Source organism: Anabas testudineus, chromosome 5 (assembly GCF_900324465.2).
Source record: "Anabas testudineus chromosome 5, fAnaTes1.2, whole genome shotgun sequence".
NCBI lineage: Eukaryota > Metazoa > Chordata > Actinopteri > Anabantiformes > Anabantidae > Anabas > Anabas testudineus.
Window position 1 is genome coordinate 10095462 of NC_046614.1, and position 24578 is coordinate 10120039.

Below are 24578 nucleotides of genomic sequence, written 5' to 3' on the forward strand. Positions count from 1 at the left end.
TGTTCTTAAAGGCATATTTAGGCCTCGCTCGCACCTAATTCAAAAAAAGGTCTGTTTTCATCTTCCTGGTGAGACGTTGGAGCTTTTTTAAAAACATTTTCTGAGTTTCTGTGTGCCTTTGTTTCTGTGTGTCTTTTTTTTTTTTTTTGCTCTGCCAAACACATTGACCTCAAATTATAAGAGGTTTCTCTAAAGCTCCAGCAGAGATTACTATTTGTGGGAAAGGATCTGGAGATTTCATTGTAAGATCACTGCATTTTACAGTAATTATCACAGTCTGATATCCTCCAGACCATTTTCATAGCCTCTGCTTATTTAACACTCTTAACACCTTGAGCTCATTCGAGAATGGCCACGCACCTTTGTAATAATGGAGTTTTGACCTTGCTGTATATTGTTCTGGTTAAGATTCTCATTTGGTGAAATATTGGGTGAGGTTTCCATCCATATTTAGGGCAGGGTGTTGACTTGGGGCTGGTGAATACATATGCTTTTGAGGTTACACTTAAGACAGCACAACATAATAATAGCTTTGATTAGGTTTTTATTTTTACAGCAGATCTAGTTTTGCATGTACCATGTATCTGTAATGTACCGTTTACTCTATGGGCAAACATACATTGATCAGACACATCATGAACGCTGCCTGGTTGTTTTATGTCATCATGGACAGGAGTCATTATTAGCACTCAGATGGGTCTTTAGCTTTTAGTCCCAAACACAGCAAGCTGTGATGCACTGTGTGTTCTGGCATCTGATGATCATGGCAAGTATTTGTGTTTCACCTTCAACATTAAAACCACCAAATGGATTTAATATTGTGACTCATCATTGTAGATTTTGTGCATTCAATTTGTGTATGTTTAACCAATCAACTCTCTTTACCTTGGATGACATGAGCAACTTAAAGTAACCTTTGATCTTGAAAGTAAAAAAATACAAAATAGACATCTGAAATCTATGATTAATAAAAGGCAGTTTTATGGTAAAACTATCCTTGACTATATTACATAGGTGGTCAAAGCTCAAGGGTTCTATAAAGCTTACAATTTCTCTAAGCAGCAGGACTTAATTCTTTGTTTCCTTTCATCGTTTTAATAGACATAAACTTATAGCCCGTAAGAATACCTGTATTCTAATAGATTTTAATTTCACAGACAGACATAGCTAGTTTTTCTTTGATGGTGAAAAACACCGTTATGGCAATCATCATTTGTTTGATCTTTGCAACATCAAACATCTAAATTGTGGCAGGTGTCAGTAATATAATAACATTTTCCAACTGAACCAAACAAGAGTGGGCAAGATATAACAAGAAACCTCACAATACGAGACAATATTTAAGAACCACGTCCGATGCAATAAGATGTAATGAGGATTCTCTCTTTTACTACAGTAGCTTATTGTGCTACCCATGGGCTTAAACCGAGATATTATCCTTCAATGAAAGACTGAATTTTAAGTACATCACCATGGCAACATAAGCTGCTCATCTATCAAATTCTACAGAAAATCATGTTTGGGTTATTGGATGTAAGGTATATATACGGTATATATATGAAAAACAATCCACCTCACCAATTTTATTTCTAGGACAATGACACTTCCACTCCCAGAGGACGTGACGGCGCAAACTGCACTTGGTGTACAGCACCTTTTCTACCTCAAGCAGAAAAAAAGCGGATCCCTGAAGACATTAAGAAGATAATTAACTCACAGACAGATAGAGTATATGCGCCATCATAATTTATGACTGACTTAGCCCCACTGGGATCAATTTAGCTTTAGATTAGAAATGTATACCGTATGTACTGTATACTATACTATATACATTATGTACTGTATGCACAGTACATGCTGTATATAGGCTGTGTATAGAAAATATTTTATCCCACCAATGTTACCCAATAAATCTCACATATTTGCTTTAACAGTACATAACAATACAGAGAAAAAAAATCTGCTTTTCTTACACAGTTTGCTTAGATTTTAACCTGTGAATACTGACATTTAATTCTTGACTGGGATCCAGCAATGTATAATAGGTGCTGGTTACATCTAAATATAGTACATGTCATGACTGTACGTTGGAAATTAAAGAGCAGTGACACAGGGATGAAAGCAATTTGAGGTTATGTTTAATATCAACAATAACGCTGAGGCTATTAGAGATAATACACAGTCAGCAGAGAAACAAGAGATGCAAATGACAAAGATCAGGATTAGGCAGTAGTAGATGACATGTGGGTTCATTCTGGACCAGTATGCAATGAAAACATGACTTAAATTAGGAAAGAGGTGTACACAGTGAGGTGATGCAAATCTAATTTGGCTGTTTGAATGGTTGAGTGATATACATATACTGAACATATGCACACATGCTGCTGTTGTACTCAAGCAATGAGCAATGCAACAACGGACCTTTACACTACAATATGACTGATCTCATTCAAGTAAAAATTTACTTTGACATTTACCATTTCCTCATACATGATTACTCTATAGACGCAATGAAAACATAAAGGCCTAGGATGTCAACCTTTACACTCACTGCCTTTTGTTTTTTCTAATTTGCAATGATGGAGATTTAAACAGGAGCTGATGTACTCAGAGCAAACAGCTCTCAATACAACAAAAGAACACATGAAAGGTCAGGTAGACTCCCACACTATCTCAATTACATTAAATGTATAAATTTAACATGCTGTGATAAAACTAGCAACCTCCTCCGCCACCCCTGCAGCTGGCTATTTATAAAGGAAAATAGAATTGAACATTCTATGTTTATAGAGTTGCAGAGATTTCTGATTTGCTTGGTTATATAACGGCTCATTGATACTCTGGAAACCACAGCAATAATTGGAAGAGTAAAACAGTAGAAGAAATAATACTTGGGATAAGAGTGCACACAACAGGCATTAACAGGCATCAGTTAAACTTGTTCATATTCATCCAGTGAGGATAAAGAAAAAATGTAAAACCGAGAAAAAGTGTTTTATCTGCATTAACTCTGTTAGTCCACGAAACATAATCACTGAGTAATAAGTTCAGTAAGATGTCAGTTCATGACAACATGAAACACAGTAAAGAGAGCTCATAGCACAAAGGTTAGTTTCTCTGTCTTGAAACAAGGCCTGGCCATGTCCAGACAACTGAGTGAATCAACCAATGAATAATAATAATAGATACGTTATTAATCCCCTTGAGGAAATTATTGTGGACAGGTAATCTCAACCCTAATCAAGGGGTTCAATGCAAATATGCTAGTGCAGTGTTACAGTGCAATATACTAAAAGTGATGAATTGAAACTCAGTATTTCAAGTTAATACACGCTGAAATTGTTTAGGTAGAAACTAATTCTGTACCAAGTGAAAAATAACATGGGCTGGAATCGCATTGTGTGCTAATGTAACCTTGGGGGATGGAAAAGGTCCAAATATTACTGCTTATGTATTTGGATCAATTAGACTGAACAAAGCATCCAATTATTACAAACAATGCAGAAAATAGCCAGATGTTTTCTGCCCTATTTTTTGGAGTTGTGGCAGTGCAATGTGTCTGACTAGGATGAAATGACTTTTAAAGTCAGTACAGTGTGTGCTCCAATTTGCTAATTTAATTATCTTGGTTTCGTAGCAGCACATTCATTTTTCTTTTCATTTTAGATCAAACTGTTATGAAAAGCAGTTTCGCCTGGGCCATTGGACTCTAGGGCATGTATTTTAAATGCTGCAGCACTCCAATCACAAGCATTTTGATAATCACAAAACATGCGTTGGTATTGTTTTTGTAACTTTGAACAATGGATGAAAAACACAAAATTCAGGATTTCACATTTTTCTTTTCTTCTCTCATTTCCTCTCTCTCTCTACCAGTAATTCTCTTTTCAACTTGCTCTTCAAAGCTATAAAGAGAGAATGGAGGAACTACGGGAGCAGAGAATAGATCAAAACAGATTTAGGCTGATGAAAGTACACAGCTGAAGATTTATGACAACTGAAACTGCTGAAAAAAAATGACACAAGAAAGAAAAAGAAACAAGAATCAGGGGAACCAGCAGGCCTTGACATCTCAAGTGAGGCCTCTCATGTCATGACCAAGTGAGCCAAAAAAAAAAAAAAAAGTAGGGTAATAGTGTTGGGTACACAGTAGCCCCTGGCAGGCATTATGAAAAGGTCAAGCAAGCATGATGGAAGTGTAGCATGGCACTTGAAAAACATAGGTTGAGGTTGAGAGATTAAGTAAGAAACACAGAGTGTGCAAACAAAGACAGAGGAAAGACAGTAATCACGCTCTTGTGCTTGACGGCAGTCAGTCACACAGAGCCAAAGAATGCGATGCAAAATTCATGTGATCCATCCATTATCATAACTGCTTGTCCTCTTTAGGATTGCAGGTGTGCTGGAGTCTATCCCAGCTGTCATTGGGCGAGAGGCAGGGTACAATAAACTGGGTTGCCAGTTTATCACAGGGCTGATACACAGAGACAGACAAACATTCATACCCTATGGGCAATTCAGAGTCACCAATTAATATAACATGCATGTCTCTGGAGAGTGGGAGAAGGGAGATGGAGCATCTGGAGAGAACCCACTCCAACTATGGGGGGATTCAAACCCTGGTCCTCCTTGCGGTGAGGTGACAGTGCTAACCACTACACCACTGTGCTGCCCAGCCTGATGCTACAGTTGTTTAAATACATTTTTTTCTCATTTATCTACACTCAGTACTCAATAATGACAAAGTGAAAAATTCTGAGATGTCTGTAAATGTATTAAAAACAAAAAGCAATATAATTTCTAGAAGACTAGGCAAGGGATTGATCACAGTTAGGCACACTAGTTGGTTTCCATTGGCATGTATTTTATTCTAGACATGAAGGATCCAGCTAAAACGTATCACATATTTGTTAAACTTTGTTACACTAGGAATACTTAAGTCCTTGCCTTAATTCTCTGTGTCTATAACCCTCCATAGTGGCACTTTTATTGATCTGCTAACATACTTTGAAAGTCTATTAAAAATCAGATCATTGGAGTTAGAAAGTCAAACTCAATCTAAAATCTCAATCTAATGAAGCAAATCAATAAACCTGGAGTTATAGTTCTTCAAAGATAGATGCCAATTTAATTGCATGTCTATGTAGGGGTCTGTGCAAATACAGTGATAGAAGAAAACGTTGTAAGGAAAGTGGCTCTGATGCATGTTTACTTCTATGCAGCCCAGAAAAGCATGTTCCCATCTTAACACATCACACAAACTTCAAAAGATGGGAACACCTCACTCTGTTTGAATTAAAATCCTTTACGGGAGCACGCATGACACAGAAAACAAACACGATGAAACACATTCTATGTTTTGATACTAATGGCCTCTAAATTAAAGATCACAAACAACTAAAGTCAATAAGAAAACTTGAGGAAAAGTCGTCATTCTTCAAACAGCCTGTGAATTCCAATTCCAAAGTTATATGAAAAGAATCATACGTATTTTATCACAACAGAAAAAATGTAATCTGAGTCGGTGTTATTTAGATTATTTTCACATCCACAGTGCATGTATTGTAAGCAAATAAATCTTCAAATTAAATAGTAGGTTAAATGAATACAAATGTTGGTTGTTCTCAATAAAGAACATGAAACAGATCACACTTTATGACAAATTAATGCAGAAAACCATGAAATTGCAAAAGGTTCACATACTTTTTCTTGCCACTGAGCTTCTTGTTGTGCATGTCAGAAGACCGGAGGGTGGAGTGGGACAAATAGGTGGAGAAGAACACAGTGTGAAGGTGACCCTTGACAGTGATCTTTCTCCTCGCATTACACAAGCCCATAATTTTCTGCCTCCAACATTTCATGCAAATCAATGTTGCAGGCATAAATGAAACTTCAGGTTCAGAGGATTTCTTTAATAATGTGTCCCCTGACACCAGCTGTCATAGTTACCATCTGCTAATAAAAACCATTAGCCTGGGAATCAAAGCTACTAATTACAATTAAAGCAATTTTCAACAACTCTTTCCACAAAATCCACACTGCACCAAAGTTTTTTACCCATCGACTACTGCACTGTACTGTTTACTTTAATATGAAAAGTGTGAGGTTGAACATTGAATGTCATTGGAAGGAGGGGGGCGTGTTGTGTTTCTGAAGGACAGAGAAAGCGATAAGCATCCAGTAAACACACACACACAGACATGCTGATAATCAGGCTGCCATTGTATGAGGGACAAAACCCAACAGTTTTCTGTGCTGATATTCCTGCTAGGCTGCTGATTCGTGGTCTCCAAATGTATAAATTTATGTTGGAGCACATTACAGAGCTCAGACCTTCACAAGCAAGAGATTGTAAATGTAAAAATAACTGAAGTGTGCTCCCAAACACTTTAAACCTCCATCTGCAAGCAATGTAGCATACACACACACACACACACACACACACACACACATTACACCACCGGTATTGGGTTTAATATGGATTTAATAGTATCCCAGCGTTATTTAACATCTCAAAGTTAAATCTCCTTAGTTTCTCGGGCAGCGGTGTGCCTCGAGGTTTCTCTTCAGGTGTGTGGTTTCTTTCCAGTGATTTTGTAACCACAAGGCTTCTCTCCTGACACTACACACTCACTTGTAAGTACTTACTTCCACTGGGTCCAAATGTCTACCTGGTCTGTCCAACATAGCCCCACCGATACCATAGTGTTTGAACTGACTGCAAATTCAGTCAGTGCTCAACTGACATCTCACCGACTCTAGCTGTTCAGGCAGAAACAAAAACCACCTTAAACACTTAATCGTTCGGCTACAGGAATTCACTAACCTTATGTAATTTAAGGCCTCGCAAGAAAAGCAACAAGCTGCCTTACAAATGAGCTGCGGCGCAATAAAACAGCTTGTAAAAATACCTGTAAATGTCACTGCTTACTCTTCAATATGCTAACAACACATGGGCTGCCCATTACTTGCAATGCAAGTTGTTTACTCTCTTGTTCCCTACAGTGTAACACTGGCAATCTGGTCGCCTGCCAGCTGCTGTCAAACACCCACATGTCCCTCCCTCCAGCTGACTGGAGACGAGTAATTTTAATACCACCCCAAAGACCTTTTCCTTTCTTTTCAAACCAAACAACTATCGATGGTGGCTGCAAAACACAGCATAGGGTAAATGTTTTTGTAATCAGGTCAGTGAAATTCCATTAACCTTAGTGGATGTATTGGGACCTTTGTGCCTAACCCTATCTTAGCCACATCAAGGAACAAATTTCTTCCACAGATCATTCGCGATCATTTTGCAAGGCACAGACAAATAAAATCACCCTGTTTTTATGAGCATCGGATCAGAAAATGCATCTGTGTGCCGTTCTCGATGGCACAGAAGTCAGAACGTTCATTATAGTGCTGAACTGGAAAGAATTTCATCAAAAAAAAGAAGACACACTCCATCACTTCAGACCTCTGTGACATCAAATTTACACTGTGATAATTTTTTCCTCTTCTTTTCTTCATGTTCCAGAAATCTGCTGGATAAAGACACATTCTCCAAGTCAGATCCATGTGAGTATAAAAGCTGCGTCCTCACATTTGTCTGTGTTCTTCTGTCTTTCCTCTTTTGATACTTTCCTCTTAAAATGCTGTGCTGCTTCTCTAACCTGCTCCACTTTAGGCTTTTCTCCATCTGTTCTGGTCGCTGTTTCCCTTTCTTTCTTTTTTTTTGTCTTTCTTTTTTTGGTCTGTTTTTGTGGATATGTCGCCCTGTGATTTGGGAAATCTTTGTTTTGCTCAGAGTGCCATGGCTGTTTGTTCACTGTAGTGGAGCTAAAACCCTCACGTTGATTTCCCAGTTGGAATCTGCCTGCATGCATTTGTCCTATTGAGTCTTTCTCTTTCCTGATTTTTCATTTGCGGTGTTTCATCTTTTTCTGGTACTTTATCCACAGTATGCGTGCTTTATACACAAGGTGTGGAAACGAAACAGTGGAGAGAGGTGAGCACGCACACACACACACACACACACACACACACACACACACACACACACACACACACACACACACACACACACACACACACAAATGCAGAAAACATTGGTGTCCAATCAAGCTCTGCTGTGCTCATCACGTGTTTGTTGTGCTGTGTGTGTGTGTGTGTGTAGATCGAGGAGGGGTGAGGCTCTAGTTGAGATGTTTCAGTACTTCATCTATTTTTCATTTCACTTTGAGCATGCAGTATTGGGCTTTAACACTTCATTAAAGCTGCTCAGTTATCTGTTCTCTGAAAATGCCAGGGAAATATTCTCTAATTGGAGACTGCAACAGCAAAGAAAACCTTGACAATGTAATGATCAATATGTTGGCGTTCTGGGAACTAAAGGCACACTGAGGGGCATTAAGTTAGCTCTGACTGTGCATGCAGCAGTTTGTCTATTTTCTCTGTAAACTGACCATATTGTTTCCTTGTCCATTATTTTATAATGCGTACTGTAGGTTAAATAACAATTACCTGATATCCAATCAATAGAATGACCAAATATTGCAATGAGGTGCTAATGAACTGAACTAGATATTTAATAATTACATTGATTGATCCATTACTTAGATCATTAACTTCAGTAGCATATTACAGTGAAGAAATAATGTTATTTTATAAGTGAAAGTACTGCATTCAAAGGGGAACTAATTACGGCACTGAATGAATTTGAGCATTGATAGTGTATGCAATCTCTTTAATGTTGCAGCTAGGAGCGATGGAGCTTATTTTAGCAATCCTATGTTGTATGCTGGTTTGACATCAGCACCCATTCCACTCTGCAAATTGTTAAAGTGGCCATAGTTATTATATGTTAAAGAACCGGTCTATTGCAGATGTCTAATCATGATTTAATATAATGTGTATGTGTTTATACAGTTAAATGACCCGTATGTTCTGCTTGTGTCTTTACCTGCTCATAACAGATGGCTGTGTGGGCTTTCATTCGGATGTTGCTAAGGGACTGTGGGTGACTCGTGTGTGTGTGTGTGTGTGTGTGTGTGAGAAAAAGACTATGAATATTCTTAATGCCTAGGCGTACATAATATGTAAAGATCTCACTTTGTCTTTCTGCTTTGAAAGCCACTGATCATCAGATAGGCTGTTAATCCTGTCCAAGCTCACTAAACATAATTAATATAATGAGCATTTAACTTTGTTTTTTTTTTTCCAAGCTAAATGATACGTTAGTCATGTTCACAGATTCTGAAATAGAAACAATCAAACCAGTCCTCTCCTCACGGAGATAAGCCATCACAACCATAATCATATTGTTAAGATGTGGGGACTGATGTAGCTCCAGGTGATGCTGTGTGAGCAAGACTGGATACTCACAAACCTCAGACAGGTCAAACTAGGACAAACAGGTGAGTCACTAGGGACCTCTAGATAACATTTCTTGACAGTGCCCTCTAGCACACCAGTCAAACATGGTTACCATTTGATTATGATTTGATGATTATGACTTGGATGCAGTTCAGAAAAACTGTCTCAGGTGTCATTTGCTGGTAGTTGAACAACATGACATAATAACTTCTATCCATCATAATGTACAATACTTTATTTGCTGAACTGAATTATCCAGACTGTACCAGAGACGAGGTCAGACAACAAAACACTGTTGGACAGTTTCAAGTACTATTGACTAATAGAACGTCAGTAGAGCGATGAGTACACAAAAACACTATATCTCTAAACAAGGAACTGTCAGGGGAAGTGTAGCGGACCAGCCCCAGAAACACACGTTATTATTTTAGGCACATTATATTTGTTAATGTTCTTGGTTTAGATGAAGTTCAGATCACGTTTTATGACAAATTAATGCAAAAAAATATGAAATTCCAAAAGGTTCACATACTTTTTCGTGTGTACGTCAGTGCCAGAAAAGAAAAAGCAGATCCCCACCACGTGCACCAACATAGTGTAAATCTTACTTTCCATTATTGTGTGTATGCTGCTACAGAGTTGGAGAGAGAGGGTGCATGGTGCTAATTAACTGGTTGGTTTCTTTTTTTTGTTCCTTTATTCCACTGTCTCATTTGCTTGTGAGAGCACATGCTGTTGGTTTTAGTGCACCTTGTAACTCTGAGTAGCTGCACCAGTGTGTGTGTGTGTGTGTGTGTGTGTGTGTGCTTCTGTGTGCTACTTCTGTATTACTGTACCGTGTGTGTAGCCGTGTGCTTTTCTCACACAATCACAGCTCTTGCTCAGAGCTCTAACAAACTTTAGGATTAATTTTCCCATGATGCCACACAACGCATGCTGCATGCGTCAGGACGAATTGGTTTAGAGCTGATTGTTCAGCTCTTCCTTCTCCCCTAACAACTAAAGTACCCTTAACTTTATCAGCTCTTTATCAACACTGTGTGTCTTCTTCTGTCTCGGTCTTGGGGGATTTTTAAACATACTCCTGTGCTCTGAACTTAAGGCCACAGCAGACACAAAAGCTCAGTCTCACTCTAATTCACACAACCTCTCTCTGTGAGAACACAAGACTCCACTGAGCTCATTATATCAGCACTATGTTACTGTCTACTGAACATGGTACAAGGGTACAAAATAAAAAAAATCTATGTTGGCCAGAGGACTATAGGACATTCAGATGGCACAAATCCCCAGTGATGGTTTGTTTGCGCTCCAGGGAAGAAGATAATCAAATCTGTATCAGCATTGGAATAAAAACCCACAAAGATAATCAAGGATTAGACTTGTGCCTTGTTATTGTTCTCCAGTGCTAGTACCATATATTCACTCACAGTACATGTGTGTGTCTCTTCAGGTCTGTATTGTAACTGTTGTTTTTAGCCTGAAGTTGAGTTTGTATGTGTGTGTGTGTGTGTGTGTGTGTGTGTGTGTGTGTGTGTGTGTGTGTGTGTGTGTGTGTGTGTGTGTGTGCACATGTTAAGGACACAGGTCAGGGACTGCCACATTCTCATTAGCCAGCTCCAGCAGCCCAGCAGTAGCTAATGAACTCTGCAGCACGGTATTGTCTCTTCCACTCAGCAGGGAAATCACATTATGGAGCTCATCTTTGCCATTACCTGCCTTGTTACTGACATGTGCTCACAGCCTCATCAACACCTCAGTGTTTCTTAGATAGACGGGGAGGCTCACAGATTCACAGTTTCCACATCAGTGTCCCTCTCTCTCTCTGCTTTGCTCCCTTGCAGGGCATTAAATTAAATTTAAATTGAGGCAACACAGAGAAAACTATAACAGTTCAAAGAGGTGTTCAATAGTATAGACAAGTAGGAGTTGTTTGGTCTAATTACCCATAGTGTCCTGTATTTGTTGTTTGTACTTTATTAATTGAATTCTTTACTTCACTTTACTCATACATCCATCATACCCTCTGTCCACACTTTAGAAAATCAAGACAGACTTCTAATTGCATCTTTGACATGGATTGAGTTGTTGAGTTTGACAAGCTTCCAATGAGCTGCTCATTTTTGGCTCAAGCACAGTTGTGTGTGATATGAAGCACCATCTTTATCATGAACTGGAATCACAAGAACATCAATATAGTCAGATTCTAATCAGTGTGTAAATTAAATCACTACTCCAACAGTGGTGACAAAATTAATGAAGGATTCATTCATTACGTTAATTTTGATTATGATAATTGCTTAACGCAATAGGAAAACTCAAATGTAATCAGAGAAACGCTAATCATTATGAGGCGCTAATGGCTGGAATCAAGAGATGCTCAAGAGTGCTCTTTTCCCATGTGGGAAAAAAAGAAACTGTCATAACAAAATCAATTCACTCATGTGCAGTGTTGTGCTTATATATTATATCTGGAAATGTTTGTGAGCTACTGTACAATCAAGGCTGGACTGCCAATCTGGAAAAATAGCATCTGCTCCACAATGTGCATTGTGCCCAGATGGTTCCTGTATCCTGTGCTGTGCATGAACAAGTACATTTCTTTAGTGAACAGTGAACAGAATAAATCATTTGAATGAGAGAGGTAAAGATATGGTACACTCGGCTCTCCCTTATCCTACATCTCTGCCATCATTCACCTGGTGTACTGTATCTGCAGCATTCAGGGACCATACAGAGAGTAGGTTAGTTGCGTTTTAAAGCTGAGTAGACTCTATCCAATAACGCTCCTCTGCCAAAGAAACATGGACATATGTGAAAGATGTTTTCTAGTGTATGACATTAGAGAAATTAATGTGATCTCATTCATTTTTTGGGACTGTGAACTTAGTTCATTATTCAAAATTGTACATTGTATTTACACGTAAAGGTCAACTTACAAGTCAACTTACAGATGTGTAAAACTACTGCTCTAGTTTATAATAGAAACCCTGTTTTACAAACTGCAAGTTTGACAGGCAAGGATTATACTAAGGTCATGTTACAGATGCTATGGAGTAGCATGTTCATTGTCACTTTCGGAGAATTACAAAAATGGTTGGATTTCCTGCAGTTTTAAAATTAGAAGAAAACAACAACCCTTCGTTCTAATGAATGTCTTAAGCAAACATCCATCATCTATCCATCCATCATCCTAACTGCTTGCCCTCTAAAGGGTCGCCAGAAACGCCTATCAATAATAGATGCCACGTATATTGTGGTAAGCTACAACCCACAAAGTGCTACTAACTGTTGGTGCCCTATTTGTGCTTATTTCAAGCCATTGTTTAAATCACGGTGTAATTAAAAAGTCCTTAAGAATAAAATTTTCATGTTTCATTTTGATGGGGTATTTGATTAAACAGGGTGAGTCCTGGAGGCTTTACATGATTTATGTATGCACCCTATCTCATCTTTGAAACTATTCAGCTTTTAATGCACTATATGCATGAAGTGTGGCTGGGTCTTTGCCAGCCTTTTCTCTGACATATTTCCCAGCATTTGGCACTTTGGGAGTAAGAATCCCACTAATTAGGAAGCCTTAATCACTGCTTTTCTCCTCCTCTCCCAACCCACTCCTTTCCCACTCCCACTACTTTTTCATATGATCCCTCCACTCCCCCACTTTTGCCCCCTTTCCTCCCTTTTTCGACGTACGTCTTCTGCGGTTTACCTCGTCCACCTATGTTATTTCTTTTGGTCTTTTTTGGTTTCTACCTATTTTCATAGTCTTTTCCTTTATCTCTTATTCGCTGTGGGGGTGATGGGCGAGTTATCCCTCTGTAATTAATGTGGGAGAGGAGTGAGGATCAAGGAGCGCGGAAACACACCCCTGATTCAGTGCACAGCAGCAGCATGTGAAAGCACCCCCATTAATCAGTCCTCTGTAAATGAACGTGTATGCATGTGTAATAAGCAGGCCCTTGAATAAAACACATGGAGAACACACACAGTTGAAGCGGGCACCACCTCTAAGTGTATTTGTTTTGTTGTCTTGCTTTTCCTTTCATCATTCATCTTTGCTGACCTCAATCTGTTTTTCTCCTTCTACAGTTCGGCAGAACAGAGGTGATAGACAACACCCTAAACCCTGACTTTGTCAGAAAGTACATCTTGGACTACTTTTTTGAAGAGAAGCAGAACCTCCGCTTCGACTTGTGAGCGATTTTCCTTTGAAATCATTGAATCACTGACTTCTCTCCTGCCTGTTTTCTGTGTTGATTGACAGTTCTGGCGTTAGTAAGTGGCGTTTTCTTAGTCATAGCAAAGAACTAAACCTAAACTTTGCAACTATTGCTTGTCACTTTTTGAAGCTGCTCATATACAGGAAACAGTGCAAAAGGTGTTGTCTTTTTTGTGTCTGACCAAAAACAAGCTCATGAAGTGTAAGAAATGGATTAATTGTGTGTTTAGTGTGCCCAGCTAACTACTGTACAGCCCACTATTTTTACACTCCAGCAATCCCAGCAAGGCTTGCTTTACCAAATTCATAAATTATTCCTCAGCCACAATTCTTTCGTTTGTGTAAAAGTGAAACGTACCATTTGAAAATTGATTATCTGGGGGCAACTTGTATGCCCAGTGCTTGAAAGTCCAAAAGTACCTATGGAGAACAGAACAACGAAAAGTTGAATTTCCTCTGTGACACAATAGTTATTTTCATATTCATTAGAACCATTCACAATTAATCAAGCAGCATCCTCCTCGTTTCCTGCCTTATTGTTGACAGTCTATATAATCTCTTTCTGACACAGAAGTCTTTTATAATACAAAACAAAATGTATTTCATCGTTTCTAATTATGGTCTGTGACATTGGCTATCTCTAAGGTTTACCTAGTCTTTCTACATGCTGCCTCAACACTTTTCATTTCAAATCACACAAGCAAAGATTTGCTCATAACTCTTACAGTAAACTGACCATTAGCACAACCTGCCTTTTTGTCCTCTATGGCTTTGCCATTGAATTTAAAAACTGCTAAGAGCAAAGATTTTACTTGTGCTTTTAGTCAGAATATAACTCCATTTCTGGCTAATTATGCCTGATTAATTTCCAGGGGAACAGGATCTATCGTGTTTCCTTCACTATAATTGCTTCATATTCACATGCAAATCCAACAACGTCCATCACTCATTATTATGGAAGAAGAAAAGCTCTGGGTGAACCCTTCTTGAGATACACTGACCATCTGATACAAACATCTGAAAAAAGCTTGCCCTATTTTTTTTTTATCTTGACTCTTTATCTTCTTTATGTCTCTACATGTTTAATCAAGTGTTTATTTATTCCAAGTTTAAACTCACCTAATTATTGTGTTGTATTTTATTTTATTCTGCTACTCATTTAGTCTCTGTTCTGCTTCTTTTTTATTTTCCTTCACCAAGATGTTTGAGTTGCAGTATATCCTGAAACATTAAAAACAAAAACATTTCAATAAAGATAAGACAAATGTGCTCAGGGTATATACTCTCTGCACCCAGAGATGACAGATTATCATGGTTCATTTGAAATCTTTCCTCTAACAGCATATCAATCAAAGTGTCCCCTCTTAGATAAGAGTCTCCTCTATGGTTTTAGAAGTAAAATGGCTTCGCTGCTTTTATTTTGTTTCCTTTCAGGTATGACGTTGACTCCAAAAGCCCAGACCTGTCCAAACATGTGAGTGCATGAACTTATTTTAACCTTGAACCACAGAGAAATGGAGGCCAGTCTTAAGTAAAATCCAAATAATTGGCTTGAATGGCTCTGAAAATTAGAAAAAAAAAAAAAAAAAGTAAGCATTGCTTGAAAACAGTTTGGCCAAACCATTTTTAATCAGTGGTTTAATGGTGACAATGTTTATGTTCTGCTTTATGTTTTGAATGGATGCCTGCTGCATGATTCCTTGATGAAATAAAGCAAACCCCTTTTTTATTGCCTGATCATAGATGTATTCAAATACATTTTTTATTTACTGTCTTTGTTTAAGACTTAAACTGCGGTTATCCATGTTATAGTTGTGTTGTATACTCAAGTTATATTTATACTGTATAATAATTAAGCCTTATACAGTCTTATTTTGTATTTGTTCTAGTTGTAGTAGTCACTGCAGTGATAGGCATTACTTTTCAATCATGTAGAAAAAACACAATGCTTTTAAACCTTAGTTTCCATTTTAATGTTGTATTAGATTACTTTAGGAATAGTTCTTTTTGCTGGAAACTATGTTGACAGAAAGCATTGATAACAGTTTGTCGTGAAAATAATCAGTCTCATTGATTATTTGTTGTATTTGGATGACTGGGATTTGCATTTTTTCATCACTTGCTTTAATTCACTCATACTGGCACAGCATGTTGTGTCCCTCTACTCTCACTTCGTCATATTGAGCAGTGCTAGGAGAAGGTATTTGGTACTGTTGTGTTCTTGGTATATGATGTGCTCTGTTGTTGTTGTTATTGTTGTTATTGTTGTTGCTGCTGCTGCCCAACCTTTCTGGAAGCCTGCAGAACTCCACGTAGGTCCCAACATCTCTCTCACTTCTGACACTGCATGGCTGCTGTCTCACATTACTGATCCTTCTCTTGGGAGCAAGGATGGGGATCATGGAACACAGTGAAACAACTGAAGTCAACCTACCAAATCTTTAGATCCCTATACACTTTGGGTTGTAAATTTTATGTTAAATAAGACAACGGACTTTAGTCTTAAAGGCAGCCACAACATGGAAAGGTAGAAGAAATATTTGGCATCTATCTTTTCAGAGTGAGGGGGAATCAGTGGCTGTAACAGATAAGAGACTCTTTGAAATAAAACTCACTCCAGCCCGATGTTGAATTATTTAGTGTGTCCCGTCTGCCAAGGCCAAAGTTAAGGACTTTTGGTTTGGCTATGATTTCTGTACTAAAACATATCAACAGTACATTCTTGTCTGTCATATAAAACATTGTAAATCTAACGTGTCAGTGATCAAGTGAGACACTGAGAGATTCTGGTAAAAGACATGATTGTAACTGAAGCTATTTCAGTCCTACTGCCTTACATGTGTGTGGCTCATGTATCTTATCATTGTTCATGGTGGTTTGAATCCCTTCATCTTCACCCACGTATCTGGTAGTCTCTTCTACAATTCATTAAACCAGTGCTTCCCAACTGGTGGGTGTGGTTCAAAAGAGGACTGGTATTTTTATCAGCTTTGTCAAAATAAAACAAACAAAAAAATTTAAAATAATTTCCATCCATTATCCTAACTGCTTTTCCTGTTAAGGGTTGTTAGGCTGTTATTTTGAAGTACCGTTTTTTACCCTGTTGTGAATAGTGTTTCCTGTCTATTAGGTTCAGGTTAGGATAATAGCATGTATATCTCCAAATTAGTTACAACTGCTAATCCAATGCTTCTTTTGAAACTCTGCCTTTAAGCCCCCACAGTTAAACTGTAAGCTACTTTAGTTTTAATTTTGTAAAATAAAAATTAAGCTTGCTCTGATTCCTCCAGGCAAGTAGCTCCTGGGTAAACGAATCCACTACCAGGTGGAACATAAGACCCGTTGGGAACCACTGCATTAATTCACGCATACCACGTGCATAACCTTTATGGTTGAACTGGAATTTGAGTTCAGTTCAACAAACTTGTCTCACATTTTGCACCAAACCTGGACATGACGCCACACTGTAGAACACATTGCAGTGATGGTACCTATGAAGAACTGAAGCACACAATTTCTGACGACAGCAAGTCATTAGGTCTGTATGCTGCAGCAGATAGCCTACAAACATTATATGAAATGGTTTCCCATGATGTCCTCCATCTTCTTCTTTTTTTTTTTATTTAACAAATATGCAGCACCTGAATCCACAATGTGGTGCCTGATGCACAGGCACCAAATGTGAAAGAACATGAGGAATCAAGCTTTACAGGCATAAACATCCTAGTCAACTGTTCAGTTGCATTGGTTATTAAAACAGGAAGAATATAGTTTAGTTTTCACGAAGTCTGACCACACCCTAGATATGTTGTGTTTCTACTCCACATACACCAACCTGTCCTCCCTCCTTCCGTTCTCTCCTTCCTTCCTTCCAGGACTTTTTGGGCCAGGCATTCTGCACCCTTGGGGAGATTGTTGGATCACCAGCCAGCCGACTGGAGAAACCACTGGGGTGAGTAACAGTTTCAGAGAATTTTCTCACTGCCTACCGAGACATCTAGTCTCGGTAGAAACAAGGTTAGACTTAAGTAATAAATTTGTTTGGCAGAGTAGGAAGAAGAAGACATAACACTGAAAGACGCTGACGTAGGAGCACAGAGAGTAACAGTGTTAAGAAGTGAAATGGCAAAGGGATGAGGATGAGGAGGAGGAGGAGGAGGAGGAGGAAGAGGCATAGGGGTAATTTAGGAAGAAACGAGAGGGAAAGACATTAATCAGACATAGGGGAGAGGAAGGGAGGGAGAGACAATGCATCCTACAGATGTTTTCCACAGATAATTATTGTCATTAAAGAAAAGGGTGAAGCCTGGCGCAAAATTACCCAAATTACTGCTCGTCTCCTCAGCTTGTGCTCTCACATTGGCTCAGAAAAATGTAGTGTAAATTGGGTATCCTGTAATCTGTCTTCATACATCGCTCATCCATCATCATCAGTGTGCTGGACTATTGTGTAAATCAGGAGGGGTCATTTAAATGGTGTATTCATTGTAGTGCTGTCAATGGTTAAAAAATAAATGCCATTAATCAGTCACAGGCTGTGATTAATCACAATTTTAAAATATTAGGATTTACCTGAATTGTAAATGTGTGGTCTCCAGTAAGAGAAATAAAATAGATTTTCCCAACTGTCCCTCTTCTGTAGCCTTTTCAGTGTCCTATAGTTCAAAGACATTCGTGTAACAATGGTAGCGTGAACGATGGGTCACTTGTGGTGATCTGAAGCTCTCTGCTTCTGCTCTCTCTTACTGTTATCGCCATGTTCATACAACATGCACCAGTCATGCACAGCTGCAAACAACATGCTGAGCTCTCAGCCGTTCTCTCACTCATTGACCTGTACCTTTAAGGCATTGGAGATGCATTAAGACGCACATATTGGCTCCTCTGCAAGTATGTTTCATCTCCATATAGATGTTACCATCATAACATACAGTATATCAAAGATGTCTGTCTCTCCCCACAGTACTAATGATGACGCAGTTGCAAAATGAGCGTGAAACATTTTATGAAAGTCTCTTGGTGTGTGTTTTTCTCTTAGTGCATATACTAATGTTGTTTACTTCAGGGGGACTAGCAGTGCAAATACTGTACAAGTTCTCCCAGAGCCTCTATATTGAGAGCATAGACCTTAATAATGTTATTACAAGTCTAATATCAAACCTTTTCTTCTGAGCTGAGGATTTATGTGCTATGGTTAGAAAAAGGAAATAGAACTCTTGCCAGATTGTTTATTTTTAATTTGAGACACTCTGCAGCTGTGAGATAACACAACTGCTTGCCAAATTTTATTCTTGTGACAGCCTTTCATCTGTCTTTAAAGGGGACAAGATAAAGCTCAGCTCATGTTAGAAACCTCTGCAACCAAATCTTGAAAAAGTTATTTTGCTATTTCTACTATTATGCATTTAGGGAGCAACCTCTGACTTAGTTTGTGGCACGTAGACATTACATTCATACATAAATTAGTTTCACATGGTTTAAATTTTCATTTTTAATTTGTGTTTGTGTATGTTCGACTGATATGGTTTCACGAATCAGAATTGCCAGGGGCGTGCTGTACAATTAGATATTTCTCTTCACAACAGGAGAATGTGGGGGTGTGATTTGAGTGGATTTATAAATCTTCAAATCAAACACTGTCAGATAATCTCTTGTGGGGGGGAGCCATAGTTATATTCCTCTTCGGGTGAGTCACTGAGGTGGAGTAGCACAGAAAGACACCCACATAATCACACACACACACACACACACACAGATGCATTGCTCTAGTAGCTGTGCTATACAGTAGAGTTTGTTTTTTTTCATGTTTCGGTGGTAATGAAGAGCGAGTCATATGCTTGTCTAAGCTGTGCTGAGACAATAGTAGAATGTTTTAGTACATTTGTTTTTTTGTTGTTAGGGTTAGGGTTTATATATATAGGCTTCTCTGGTTTGTCCTTGCATGATAAATAAAATCTTTAAAAATAAAATTTTTTTCACAAATACTAATAAATTGTACAAAACATAAAGTACAGTACATCAGAGAATGTACTGTACAAAAATGACAAATCTAACTTTTGGTTGCTTAATTTATTGCACTTCTTCGTAGATTGGTTTTACTAGGTACCTTATATGCACACACACACACACACACACACATTCTGAAATATACACGTTGATTTAATTGATTTGATAAATCCTGTGCCTCAGTTACTTTGTTAAATGAATGCATAAGTGTGTATTTTAGTCTTGTCTCCTGCTCTCTCCATTTTCATGGCTAATTGCAATGACTTTAATCTTCCTGAAATGAGTGCTTGTTTAATTAGGGAGCAGCCGTTGTGGCTTTCATTATGGAAAAAAGGCTCCTGAAGGTAAAGAGAGAGAGGAGGAGAGGTGACATCAATGACCACAGTAGTTGTGTTTTAGCGGTCGACTGTTAGGGGTTTTTTTCAGTGACCGATGCTGAAGCCAGTCAGAGAGCAGGGAGCTGAGATATAGGCTAATGCTGAGATGTTGTTTTCTTTTCTGGTTTTGCATCAGACAGAATACAACGATTTTAATAAGTACAAAGAAGACCAACATTTGGAACTGAAATGAGCATTTAGTAAGTAAGTAGTTTGAGTATCGATTTTTTGTATAAAAAAAAAAAAACTGTCCCTGAATGCTTAACCAGTGCTACTGCTGTGAGGAGTGGTCACTCATGCTATGTGATGTAGTGGATCCACTTTGGAGGAGGAGATTTTATAGACACTCCCAGGTGTTTGTTATTCTAAGATCTAATGTTTGTTTAGCAGAAGTTTTCATTTTTAAATTGAGTTTTAATTGTTTTTATTTTTATAATATAATATGGCTTTTAGTTTAACAATGTGCAGTCATAAGCTAGTAAAGTCTCAGCTCGACTGAGCTCAGTGCAACTGTATTTTTATATCTGCTAATCACTCTTTTCAAGTGTTAAAAAATATGCATATGGTGACAGCAATACATTGATACTGGAACATTAGATTTTTCCTTGACAAAATATCACATCTATAACAAATCATTTTTCTTTTCTGCCAAAATGTTGCACTTACAGTTACAGTCAGGAAAAGAATATGGACTGTCTTAAAAACTCACATCATAAACAACATATCATTTAAACGTTAAACACAAAATGATTTCGCTAACTTTAACCAAAGTGCTTTTCTTCCCTAAACCTAACCACACAAAGGAATCCCAATCACCTCCGTTCAACTCGCTACTCGCTTTCTGGTAATGAATATGTCACAAAGTACGTTGAAGCAGAACATACTCATCATATGATTAAACTTGCTGCAAAAATGTGATGTTTGCAGTTTTGTTGCACAGGAATGTGAATTTTTATGAGACATTGTTGCCATGACAAAAAATATCTTGATTTGATTTATTGGTTTTAATTTAACCCAAAATCATGATGTCAGCAGAGGCCTCCATGTTGATTGATTTAGCTGCTGCACCTGTTAATTTTTGTATTGTGTTTTTATATTATATCATGAGATGATTGTGTTGTAACACAGAGTAATTAACACTGACTGAATATATCAGATTGTGCAGCCTCAAAGCTTCTTGTCAGTGGTGTTTACTGCATTGTATTATTTCCAGATTCCCTTTGAGGCCACTCAGGCACACAGGAAACACACAACACAAAGCTATACAAACACAGGCACCAGAGGGATTAATTTGATGTACATGCCAGCATGTGAGAGCACATATGTGATTATAAATAGAGAATACTGTATGTATGTATAGGCATGCTCTGTCTTCATGTGATACTGTTAGAAAAAAAAATCATTTGCCTTTAAAGAAGACAGCCACACCAGATTATATTCTTTGGATGGATCAGGTAGGATTCAAAACAGTTTTCCGCAGCTTTATATAGATCTAATATAAAATTTATTAAATTGTAACAAACTAATAGCAGAGGTCACAAAGCAAATTTACACCAATTTCATATAATGAAAATTATATTAATAATAAAATATAAAAACAGTACTGGTTTTACTAGACACTGGAATGTTTTTATATTGTAGTAGCTTTAAAAATGTTATGTCAGCTCTTCAAAGTGCAGCCAAGTGGTTCATCTCTAGCCTGCCAACAACGAAATCAGTTCCCTTATCAACACCAATGACCTTTACATCCACTGAGACAACAACAACAACAACAACAAAACTGACTCTGCATGCCCGTAAATCATGCAATTAAAAAGTTCAAGTTTTAAAGCACTGGTATAATTAATGTTATTGTAATAGATTTTCAAACCACCAATGCTCTTGGATGATTGTAAATGGTAAATGGTTTCCACTTATATAGTGCTTTTTTCTACCTAACTGGTACTCGAACGCTTTACACTGCATCTCATTCACCCATACACACTCACGCTGATGGCAGAGCTGCTATGCAGCTGATCTGATTCACCAGGTGCAACTTGGGGTTCAGTATCTTTGGCATGTGACATGGCAGCCGGCAATTGAACCACCGATCCTATGATTGGCAGACAACTGCTCTACCTATTGAGTCACAGCCACCCAAAAAACTGTAGTATGATGCCTTTTTTTACTAATTTAAAGGGGCTTGTGTTTATAACCTGATGCAATGTGTGACTTCTTCATTTCCTAAAATGTTAATCGAACTAGAGAGAGAGTATTGTGTGTGTGTGTTTGTGTGTGTGTGTGTGAGACAGAGGAAGAAACAGAAAAGCAGAGCGCTTCCGCCAAACAAGACATTTGTTTCATCTGAACATCAAAGGCGCTCTGCTCTTTTATGATTGATGATTGCCTCAGATTTTACGGTGCTCTCATGCCACAGGCCCCAAATGCAGATTTTATTAAAAAGATTACAATTCTCTTGTCATTTATATTGACATAGAAAAATTATTGAAGCAGCTGGCTGCATGCGTCATTTATTTACTTTGCTCTTTAATGTTTGGAAAAGTTTACAAAAAAATATCGAAAAGATGTGTTAAATAATTGAACATTATTATATTATTGAAGATATTTATAACAACTGAATATGCTTTTGCAACATAACTAGTTTCCTTCTATATGTCGACAGTAACCAAGGAATTAGTTGTGTTTGCGTGCTAAGTAACATTATTCTCTTTAGCCTCCTTTTAGAAGAACAGAACAATGTCCACAACCTGTACAAAAGTGTGAGCACTAAGTGTGTTTCAGGCTACATTTCTGTAAGCATAGTATTTAAGTTTTATGCATTTCGCCCATGGGATTTCTGACTGTAATGATGCGAGACAATCTCCTATTTGAATCTCCTTTGGAAGAGTGAAGTTTTTTTTCACCCCTGAGCACCATAATTACTTTGAGAGGTTGCTGAAACGCTGGTCAGTAAGTCCAGTGTGTTTCATGTGCAAAAAACATTTTCCTGCAATAAGAGCCAGAAGCACCTCACTGAGAGATAGATTTGGCCTATTACTGTGTAATACCATGAGAAGTACAACTTTCAATTATTCACACCACCCAGTAGCTAATTTAGTATGCTGCAAGTATAATTGCAAGCAAAATGTTTACACAAGTGAGAAATCCATTGTACAAAAAGATCCTAAAGTTGTTAAGGGGCTTGCAGTTAAAAACAAAACAAAGTTAGTCAGTTAGTTGCAGGTTTGCTGAAAAGACCTGAATGCAAACAGTCTGATTACCAGCTATTCTGCATGCTTACTAGGCTCTGTGCATAATCAAAAACACTCATTCAGCTGCTTTTCTTATTTATTATTTATGCTGTTCTTCTCTCAGAGTGGTATTGTGGTCTCGCTTGATGTTGAATTACATCATATCTGATGTAATTCAATATAATAGTTGTGCTATAAATGCCACCTTTGCAAAGCTTATAAAAATCAATTTCTGTTTATACTCAAAGAGAGGCGTTGACACTTTCTAGAGTGCTAGCACAAAATAAAATATCTCAACATCTCAATTTTCTTTTCTATTTTATGGCATTTCCCTACTTTGTGTTTAGTGCTAATAAGTAAATGTTAACATGACAACATGACAACATGCTACACTAAGAGAAGGAATATAATTAACATTACACCTACTACCTATTTTAGCTCTAGACTATTGTGCATAAGCATATACTTACAGTGGCCATATTCTCTTAGTCCCTGTATATTTTAATGTCTTTGATTTGGATTTTACAGTAACACCTCAGACCACTTGGTCCAATGCATGCATCTAACAAGCGTGTGCTTGTATAGCTTTACATTTTGCTTTATCGTTCTTTGACATTTGACATATTAACACTACACACATCAGTCTACAATCAGCTACAAATACACCAAACTCACCATCAAGAAATGCACCATAATATAACATATAATAAAAGAAAGGCACACAGGACAAAACCATATTAAATGGTGGAAATTCAAAATATGTCTAAGCCCAATGGAGTTTAACCACATCAAATCCCCAATAAGACAGTGAGTTATAAAAATGGAAGAACACTTAAATGGACTAATTCAGAGAGGCGGTAAAATATGTTTTATTGGCTTTATATATTCAAGATATTTAAATATACTGTGCACACACACAAACACACTTTTCTTCCAAGGCATTCCATGCATAGTTGTACGGATCCTGGAGCTGACAATAAACAGACAGAGTTTCGAGCCAATGCCCACAGAGCAGATCCAGTGCAGCAGATGGGGATTAAGTGTCTCACTCAGGGGCACATTTATAATAGACAAGAAGCAAGAGCGGAATTATTGTCATTCACTTGAGTTTGCTGCATAACTCCAATTTAAACATTCAAGTGCATGTTTGCTTTTCCCAAATCCTACAATTTATGACTCCAAAATACTATGATTGTTGTTTTTGGCTATTTTATTCTGTTCTCGTTTCAATTATTTCTGTGATTGAAAGTAGAGCCGATGAAATGTAGCTGCAAATGTCAAGTGTTGAGCAAAATCTCAGCATAAAAGCTTTACATCACCACAATAAATGCAATTTGATGGCATTTCTAGTAAGCACTAACCAATCTAAGCTTTGCTACTGTACTC

At 37.8% G+C, this 24578-nt stretch overlaps 1 protein-coding gene across 2 annotated transcripts in view; it reads left to right on the forward strand.

The window, feature by feature from the left end:
- Positions 1–24578, forward strand: part of cpne5b (copine Vb) — a 90035-nt gene that overhangs the window by 14300 nt on the left and 51157 nt on the right. Inside the window, exons 2-7 of one of the 2 annotated variants that reach the window (XM_026348841.1) lie at positions 7520–7560; positions 7944–7990; positions 13450–13553; positions 15014–15053; positions 15877–15891; positions 17455–17531. In XM_026348841.1, coding sequence (XP_026204626.1) covers positions 7520–7560; positions 7944–7990; positions 13450–13553; positions 15014–15053; positions 15877–15891; positions 17455–17531 — 324 coding nt within the window. The remainder of the gene's footprint in view (positions 1–7519; positions 7561–7943; positions 7991–13449; positions 13554–15013; positions 15054–15876; positions 15892–17454; positions 17532–24578) is intronic. The other variant, XM_026348839.1, reaches the window with a different exon arrangement.